Source organism: Anarhichas minor, unplaced genomic scaffold (genome assembly GCF_050575085.1).
Source record: "Anarhichas minor isolate MPS153535 unplaced genomic scaffold, ASM5057508v1 ptg000055l, whole genome shotgun sequence".
Taxonomy (NCBI): Eukaryota; Metazoa; Chordata; class Actinopteri; order Perciformes; family Anarhichadidae; genus Anarhichas; species Anarhichas minor.
In genome coordinates this window covers 695,243-705,072 of record NW_027466501.1, presented here as the reverse complement: position 1 = coordinate 705,072, position 9,830 = coordinate 695,243, and the positions used below count along the sequence as shown (strand labels likewise).

The following is a 9,830-nucleotide window of genomic DNA, read 5'->3' as shown; positions in this document are numbered from 1 at the left end:
CAAGATACAAAAAAAAAATCATACACCAGCTAAAAATACCAGGTGATTAACTAGCGTATCAGAACCACAGAGTGAGGGAATTCCAAAGATTGTCTATGTTTGAGAAACAAACTCATGTGGTTGGACAAAATCACCTATCCAGTGAAGCACCTGACCTCATGCTCACAATCATTCCCACAGTGTGACAAACCATGGAATTATTGGTAACCAGACAAAAAAATTAGCATAGAAATGAATTGGGTCTATTACTCTGACTGTTGATAGAGAACCATTTTGAACAAGGAAATAACACGGAGGCGTCCTCAGTTTGAGAAGAACTGTGTGCGTGACGGAAGTCAGATCTGTTTCAACCAACTCTGCACAATGGACTGTCCTGATTATCATGTGGCTCAAAGGCCATGTCAACAATCTGATGTGTCCTTTAAATCTTGCAATTGACAGGAAAACGTTGCATCTTTAAGGGGGCACTCCACCCATTTAGTGTTGCACTTCCATACATTTACGAGGGACAAATTAAAAAGAGAACGGTGAAGGTCTAGGCTGCAGAGAGATACCACGGCTTTTAGTCACCTCTATTGGGCAGCCTCCATCTCGTATCCCCTCTTTCGAAAGACTTTGGTCGGTAAATGTCCTGGTATCCAGTTTGTAACACAGTCTTTACATTTTTTATTTTCCAAGCCTAACCCGAAATAACCCTGGTGACATCACCAGAGTTATTTCATAGAATCAGCAAGTAAATAAATTTTGATACCCGGTAAACGAGACAGAGTGAGATGCTGTTTCCATCTCTCTGATTTAATCTCCCGACGCCTCCTTCGCCCCGCCTCCCTCTTTGAAACGTCAACAGCGCCAAACTTCAGGCTCCCTCACGGGAAGATGACCACTGGTGCCGAGGAGCCGCAATGGAGGAAAGTCCATTCCGTCGCAGGAGTGGTACCGCGGTCCAGACACGGACACCGTGCTGCTGCTATACGGGAGCTGGTTGTTGTGTTCGGTGGTGGAAATGAAGGGATAGCGGAGGACCTCCATGTTTACAACACTGGTAGGCTAACGCTAGCGGCTAATGTTTTTAGCATGAGCTGGGGTCAAAAAGACCCACCCCGGTCTTTTGCCTTGTGTGGTTCCTTTAATATGTCTTTGACAATTTTAGCATAATTTCGGAATTACGGGTTTTCTTTGCGTAAACTAAACGCTAACTTGAGCTGGATATCGTAACTTAAGCTGAATAGGTAGCGTCAGTAACGTTAAGTATTTCCCCCCCGAAATCTAACGTTACTCGTTCCGTTAGCTCACTAGCTAATTGTTACATTAGCAGGCAACGCTGAATGACGAGCCAAACACATTTAGCATACTGGCAGTAACGCTATGTCATGTGTTTGGTCAGTGCAGCATTAACTGAAAAAAAATAATGACTTTAATGAAAAAAGTGTGACAAAACAAGACAGTTGAGCGTGACACCGGTGTTTGTATTTAGGTGTAAATGTGTTTAACACACGTGTATTTTGGGTGTGTAATTTAGACTGCTCTACACGATCTTGTCTAAATTAGGTTATGGAGGACATTGTGCATTCAAAGCCATTAAATACACTGCTATTAGTATTAAAAGTGCTCTTCATGTGGTGAGGCTGTGTTTAGGGTAATATTTATCTTAGCTACGACATAAATAGCTCTGTTTTTAAGGGTTATTGAGTTCGAACAGGTTTTATAAAATGTCTGAACAGCAGCATTCACCAGGATATTCTGTCGAATAGAATATCTGACATCTGCTCATCTTCACAGTCTCAAAGCAGTGGTTTCTGCCTGCAGTGAGGGGTGACATCCCACCCGGCTGTGCTGCCCATGGCTTTGTCTGTGAAGGCACCCGAATACTGGTCTTTGGCGGCATGGTGGAGTTTGGGAAATACACCAACAGCCTATATGAACTTCAGGTAATGCCGTCACAGTTCTTCAGTCGTGATTCCAATCCAGTTGCTCTAGAGAAGAACATTTTCAAATCTTGACTTTGGTCCCGTGTGGCTCAGGCTAGTCGCTGGCTGTGGAAGAAGCTGAAGCCCAGAGCCCCCAGGAACGGTCTGCCTCCCTGCCCTCGGATTGGACACAGCCTCACTCTTGTGGGTAACAAGTGTTACCTGTTTGGAGGGCTGGCCAATGATAGTGAAGACCCCAACGGCAATGTAACAAGGTACTGTGTAAATACACACAAGAACAGTAACATTTAATCAAGGGTTTGTTAACACTGGGGTTTTAGTGAATCCTAAAAGCAGGGCAGACTGGTTGTTTGTGTCTGATTAATCTGCAGATTATATTTTTGATTGATTTAATTTGTGAAACAATAAAAGATGTGGAAACCCAAAGATATTGATTTCACAATGATATGTGACAAAGAAAAGATGCTTCTCGAGACTGGTATTTTTCACAATTTCTTCTCGCAAAATGACTGAAATGATTGATTGATTATCATTAATTATAACTTTTAAATTAGGGTTAAATCCAGAATGAGCTTTGAGTGACTTGTTGATGCAAATCCACAATTCAGTGAAACCAGCGTGGAGACTATTCATTTTGATATTTAACCTCTATGAAGATAGTTGCATCAATGAGTTGGACCTTCTTTTTTTTTTTCATCCTAGATACATGAAGGACTTCTATGAGCTGGAGCTGCAGTCGCTGTCGGGGGCAAGAGGCTGGAGCATCCCAGAGACCAAGGGTGGCGGTCCCTCAGCGCGGGAGTCCCACACCTCGGTTGCCTACACTGGCCTCGGCTCCCCGAAGCTCTTCATCTTTGGAGGGATGCACGGACGCCGGTTAGACGACCTCTGGCAGCTCGACCTCGGTAGCGTGTTGTTGTTTTTGACAGATTATATTGACTATCTGTAAGTTTCAGAAAGGAAATTTAAACATTTGACATCCTTTATTTGCTGCTGTACCTTGAATTTAATACGAAACTGTGGTCGGCTAGGCTTATTTGCATGTTGTGAGAAACAATTCTCTGTAATATTTATATTTCCTTATCATTGTCCTTTTCCTTTCTTCAGACACAATGGTTTGGTCGACGGCTGAAACCAGGGGCTCCACGCCACTTCCCAGAAGCCTTCACTCTGCCAGTGTCATTGGAAACAAGTGAGAGATCTGTCGTCATCGGTGTCATATCTCTGTTACAGCAGATGTCTATGTTGTATGTGACACCTGACCTGGCGAGCCTCGACAAACTACTGTGCCCTTCTGTCCGCAGGATGTATGTTTTTGGTGGCTGGATTCCTGTGCCAGAGTCAGACAAACACAATGCTTTAGGAACTGAATCCATCTGCAGTGACTCTTTAAGTGTACTAAACTTAGGTCAGTACATTTCTCTATAAATATCCCACGCTCTTGTCAGAGTTTTCATGCAGGGTGAAGCCCTGGAGAGCATCATTCTGCATCATTCAGAGGCCAGCAAGTTCACTTCTGCCCTGCTCTCCTGTCACAGACACTATGTGCTGGCAGAACCTGGGCCCAGAGCAGCAAGACAATATCGAGTCCCAGCTGCAGAGCCAGGGACCCCAGAGTGACGACCAGTACGCCTGTCGGCCCAAAGCCAGGGCCGGCCACTGCGCTGCCACTGTCGGGTCCAGGCTTTACATCTGGAGCGGCCGTGACGGATACCGTAGGAGCTGGAACTACCAGGTCTGCTGCAAGGACCTCTGGTACCTGGAGACAGGTGAGGACTGAGAACTAGCTGTTAAGAGAGGCTTCAAGCGATCCATCGATCGCTGAAGCCTTGTTTATTTTGATTGCTGTATTTTCTAAAGCAAATTGTGTCAGTGTTAAAAAAAGCTACAGTTCCTCAATATATTCTGTTTTTTTGTCCTCAGGTCGACCAGCCGCCCCAGAGGCAGCCTTACTCATCAAATCCACAGTCGGCATGCTCCATGTGGCGTGGCGCCCCCTGGCGGCAGCAGACCACTACATCCTTCAGATCCAGCCAGCGCCTCCACCAGCCAAACTAGCCCATCCAACTGGAACAGACGGACTGGACACTAAGGGGAAAGACTCTGCAGGTATGGAGAGTGCATATATTCAGCTGTCTGAAAGAATCCGTGGCATGTTTATCAGGGTGAGCAACTTTCTGAGATTCGTGGCACTACGGTGACATTTTGCCTTCTCTCCTTTCTCAGGTGTGCAGTCTCTTCAGCCTCAAACTGGAGGAACCTCTAATATAGAGGCATCAGCACAGGTAGATGTGACTTACTGAACAAAGCTTTAGGTTATTACATGTTGGAACACACCCCTGTTTTATCATCAGATATGCTGAATGGTATATTTGATCTAGCAGCAGAGATGTCGGTACTTTTTCTTTCAGATTGAACTTGAACACATCATGATGTTGTTTTTCCATGAGCATGTTTAGAATGGTTTCATCAGAGAGATGAATTCAAAAAGCAACCTAATACTACTACTACTACTGCATTGTTCCGTATTAGATTTAGATGTGAGTCTCTATTCTGAGCCCTGATCCCTAATACTGGATTGTGGAGGATCCCTCTCAGTGAGCACACTTTCAGCACAGTTTCTTGTGCTTTAATTTCCTCTCTGAATTGCAGGATGCTTCAGCGGGGCAGGAAACTGTGGCAGAATTGGCCAATGGCTCAGCAGAGACCAAAGCACAAGGAGGGATGAGTGCTGGGAGGGAGACAGAGAAGGACTCTGACACACAACGCTGCGGTACGTCTTGTTTTCAAGGGATTATGTACTGGATGATTCTTGTACTTCCACAAATGTAATTGTCAGAGACAATAAAATATGCACTAGGCATGTTTATATTAATACAGCTGCATCAATAAATGTATTACCCCAGTTCTAGAGACCTTGCTCTACTCCCCACTAGGGATGGGTATCGTTTGGGTTTTTTCCGATACCGGTGCTAAAACGATACTTTTAAAACGATACCGGTGCCTGAACCAATATATTAACTGTTTAAAGTATACTATAAATAAATACAAAACACTTGGCTTCAAACTACAGCTTCAAACTTTTTAACTTCAAACTATGAACAATATATTAACTGTTAACAGTTTACAGTATACTTAAATAAATATAAATAAATACAAAACACACACACACTCTGTACACACACTACAGCTTCAAACTTCAGCAATTCTTTTGCAGAAATATGAGCATATTTGCCTTCTCTGGCAAAATACGACACCTCTCCTGACTAATTTTATTTTATTTTATTTTATTTTATTTTACCAGTTGGTGGCGGTAATGCGGCAATTCATCGTTAGCCAACCGCCACTACACCTCAAAGAAGAAGAAGACGGTTTCGCGTGCCTGTGGATGTTGTGTTTATGAGCGGCAGTGCTAAGTACCCGGATGTCAATGGAGGAAGTCAGTAGCCTGCCAGCCGTTTGACAGGTCTCGTTCTCGTTCTCGTTTTATTTTTTTTAATAAATCATGGCCGAAGCTTCGCCAGTGAGGAGCGGAGTGAGGAGCAGAGTGAGGAGCGGAGGACCGAGGCTATCGTTACCTGCTGCCAGGACGGAGTCATCAGAGTAGTGTAAAAAAAGTATTTCAATCGGCTCAGGCACCGAAAAGAAGCACCGAAATCTGCGTTGCGTTTCGGTCCGGTAGATACCGGTCGTATAGGAACCGGTGCAATATTGGCACCGGGTACCCGGTACCCAACCCTACTCCCCACAGTGTTTGAGTTGCCCTCGTCAAATAAGACGTGTCTTGTTGTGTTGGTTGTAGGTGCCGGACAGGAGACATCAGCAGCAGAGGTCAGCAGCTCAGCTCAGCACCAGACGGGTAAAGACGATGCTCAAATGTCAGCGATAAATCAGACGGCATCCCTCTGTTATGGGAAGTTTACTGTGGACTTTCCTTTATTTTTACAGAGTCTCAACCTGTTTCAGCTGACAAGACAACAGACTTCTACGCCCATACACATCAGGTGAGATTAGGGCGGGGCGATATGGTGTTTAAATGATACATCTATATTTGTGGCTATGTTGCGATATTTTCACATATTCTCGAAAACACTTTAATTTAACCCGTTGATGCTTAATCAAAGATTATTCTAGCAAACTAATCTGTCATTATGAAGTCCAATTTTTTTTTTAATTGACATCACATTCACTTTTATGTTGAAGTGAGTTCTAACATGCTCTTACCGTAATGCCTAGTATATATACGTACCGCAAAACAACGTGGGGGCTAGTTTGACCGTTCTTTTGTTAGTGGAGGCTGTCATCCTCCTTCACTGTTTCCGACCTCGACACGTATAAACTCGATTTGGCTCTCTTTCCCTGTTCCCTGCTTCCCTCCAAATATAAAAACATGCACGCAATACACACATTCATGCTCATACGGCATGCACACTCACCCAGGACAGTGTGTGTGTGTGAGGGGCAGGGCCGCGGGAGAACCAAAACATCAAAGCGAGTCTCAGGCGTGAAGTGAAAGTTAATATTTGTCCTGGATGTTTGCGACATGGTCATTAACTACATCCCACGGGGAACGAGCCACAATACATGGAGTGTATTCAGTATATCCTCCCCCCGTAATCGTTTCCCCTCAGAACAGTAATTATTAGCTCTCTTGGCTTCATCCTAACTAAGACTCTAAACTCCTCCCATCCAGCAGAATCCAGACGAAGCTGTGTGGTTTGATGTTGGTGTGTTCAAAACACTCTTCTCTGAGGTCAGCCACTACTTTCTACCTGCTGACAGTGACCAGGCGACTGCAGCCATCAGCAGCCGGCCGCCAAACACTAAAGAGGTAAAAAGAAACAACCTTCATACAGTAATACATGGTGGGTCTTGATTGGGTCTCCATGAAGATGCCAGTCATCCCTTTCTTCTCACCCACACATCCTCATCGGTTCTTCCTCCAGAGAAAGCTTCCAGGGCCTCAGGACTATGAGAGCAGAGAGAAGCAGGAGCTGGCTCCGGGTCAGACCTACAGGTTCAGAGTGGCAGGCATCAACTACTTTGGCCAGGGAGACTTCAGCCCCGTCAGCGAGTTCAAGACCTGCCAACCTGGGTTCCCTGGAGCGCCCTCTGCTGTCAAAATAACCAAGGTGACATATCAAAGATATTTAAACTCAAAAGCTGTTGATAAAAAAAGGAGTCGGTGTTGTCTTCACATTTTCCCTAATAATCCTTCTTCTGCACAGGCCAATGATTCCGTCCACATCACATGGGAGGCTCCCCCCTCTCCATCAGGCCGGATCTTGGAGTATTCCATGTACATGGCGGTAAGGAAGAGCCGCTCCACCAGCTCGGAGCGTCCGGGTCAGATGTCCTTCATCAGGATCTACCGCGGCAGCAAGACGTCCTGCTCGGTCGGCTCCGCCCACCTGGATAACGCCCAAATCGACTGCTCGGCCTCCAACCGGCCGGCTGTGGTCTTCCGCATCGCTGCTAAGAATGAGCAGGGCTACGGCCCGGCGACGCAGATCCGCTGGATTCAAGGTGGAGTGTTCTCAGTTTCTGCTCATTTTTCACATGAAATAGTTTGTTGTGGTCAGATCCCAACTTGACTCGACCTCCTGTTTCTGTCTTTTTAGATTTCAGTAAATTGCGAGCGTCTGCATCCAAAGCCGACGGCAATGCTGAGGCCGACCAGGATGCTGCTGACAGGTAACCACAGTGACCACTCATGATTCTATTCATTTTTACTTTCTAGATTGGATGTTTTTTATTGAACTGTCTCTCACTTTCTCTTTTTTCTTGCAGCTCCAGTTGAAAATGTTCGGAGCTATGACACCGTGTTTTGGAGAAGACGATGTGTGCACTCAGGAAGTTGGCAAAGTACCCCAGTCAGATGTTGTATATTTCCCACAGATAGTTATGTTAATTTATTTTTTTTATGTATTATTACCGTGTAAATACATTTCCACAGTAAGTTTCACCACGTGGCTATTTTAAAAAATTGTTTTGTTAAGTAATAATATGTAACTACAAGCAGGATCTACTGCATCAGCCACTGATGCTTTATAAAGTATGTCGTGGTTTTGAATGAAACACAGATGGTTCAATGTTTTCAGGACCAGGACGTCAGAAAGAAAGTATTTCTTTGGCATGGACCAATTTTACAATCCAATTTACACAGCGAGGCTATAAAATACCAGTTGTGTCTACAGCGGAATGTTACTGTTGTTTTACAATCGGATCATTTACTATCATTCAGGTTTGGTTTAAGATCTTTGTTGATGTGTTTTGTTAATGTACACATATGTTACTACAAACATTTTCACTCCATTACATTGCTGCGTCACATTTATTTGTTTATGATTTTGTAGCATTTCTTTTATGCCATCAGATTATTCACATTACACATTTGTTTTACAAGTTTAAGTCAGAAAAAAACAAAACTAAATGTTGCTGACTGAAACCAAAGAGCAAAGCACTACTTGCGTTTCTGATATTAATTAAAGTAGCAAAAATGCCACAGATGTTACAGGAAGATATCTACTTGTTAACACTATTGTTGTCTCTGGTTTGACCAGCTCACCATTTAGTGGGCAAGAAGTACTATTATTATCTTCCCTATCCTCCTCCATCATATCTGAACATGTGGACAGATTGTTCACTGGACCTCACATCATTGAGACCAGTGCTGCATCTCGTCATGTTCTTGCTATAAAAAAAAAGCCAACAGGTTCCTTACTTCCAGAGAACAACATTTCTCTTCTTGTATAAAAATAACTAGATTTAACTTGCAGGTTGAAGAAGATATGCACGAGTATTGTTTAGATTTAACATTCTACATCGAATTTAGCTGTAGACTCATTATTTCCCTTAAGACTTTTATTGATCCCTGTTTTGAGTCTTTGTTGTCCCCAAGAGTACAATTTACTCGTACTACCCACAGATTATCATTTTAGATATAGTGTGTGTGTGTAATGCAGCTGACTATGTTCTCAATGGGGACAAATACAATTGTAAACAGAGACCTATGAAACGTTATGGCCTGCATTTGGCTTTTTAATAGCAGTAACCAAAGCATTTAACAAAAAAGTGGTTGTGGGGAAAATCATTTCTGGCAGTGTTTATGGTCTGGTTGAAGCCAAGTCAAATTTTATATAAACCAAGCTTTTTTACTGCAATATTCCCAAATATATATGAGTAATTATTGTTAAGAAGTGCAAGAATAGCTGTATTATCTGTAGTATTTGCTGTATGTAACGATGAGTGAGCAGCTTAATTGGCTGGCCTGTCAAGCAACTGGTGGGTGTCCAGCTGTGAACTGATACCTGTTAAGATGGAGTTCAACAACAGTTTATTAAGGCCCCTCAGAATTACTGAGGTAACGTTAAATGTAGATTTAATGTTACTGGCTGATTTCCACATGCATGAAGTGAGCAGGTGTGTTTACTTTTGGGTGGATATAACTTGACTTTTGTTCACTTCTCTGTGCCATTGACTGCAATATTAGAAGTCTATGCACTTAAAAATAAGCTAAAATACACAGATATGCTCACTTTGCTAATTGAGTAACTATTGGTTACTCAAATTTGGTTAAATAAATATGAAGGACTAGTTAGTATATGCTGAGCATATTCAGTGCATATAGGTGATGTATTAGTTACGATGGAGTGGTCCAAGAAGCAGTCCTAAAACCCGGAAATAAGGTAGCATTTTTGCACTTCCGGTTCCCTCATTTTTTAAATGATATATATGTGGTTAACACAAGTTTAATATATTTAAATGTTTTGTTTTACGATGATAAATATGTCGGCAGAAAACTATTTTTTAACTTCTAAGTGTATTAAAAAAGGCGATCGCTAACAAGTGGCTAAATGAGACTACAAAACGCCATGATGTCGATAAGTCTGCCCCCACTGC

The 9,830-nt window shown here is 43.2% G+C and overlaps 1 protein-coding gene across 2 annotated transcripts; it reads left to right on the top strand.

Moving 5' to 3' along the window:
* Positions 1-824: 824 nt before the first annotated feature.
* Positions 825-8,243, top strand: hcfc2 (host cell factor C2). Of its 2 annotated transcripts, none has more exons than XM_076076238.1 (17): positions 825-1,042; positions 1,780-1,928; positions 2,022-2,182; positions 2,631-2,833; positions 3,036-3,120; positions 3,233-3,336; positions 3,467-3,697; positions 3,852-4,037; positions 4,155-4,213; positions 4,581-4,701; positions 5,731-5,787; positions 5,877-5,932; positions 6,625-6,759; positions 6,875-7,060; positions 7,157-7,454; positions 7,550-7,622; positions 7,719-8,243. In XM_076076238.1, exons 1-17 carry the CDS (start codon positions 877-879, stop codon positions 7,726-7,728), a joined length of 2,280 nt encoding a protein of 759 aa, XP_075932353.1. In that variant the 5' UTR covers positions 825-876; the 3' UTR covers positions 7,729-8,243. The 2 variants fall into 2 exon arrangements, with proteins under 2 accessions (XP_075932353.1, XP_075932352.1); XM_076076237.1 differs by having other exon boundaries at positions 6,622-6,759.
* Positions 8,244-9,830: the final 1,587 nt, after the last annotated feature.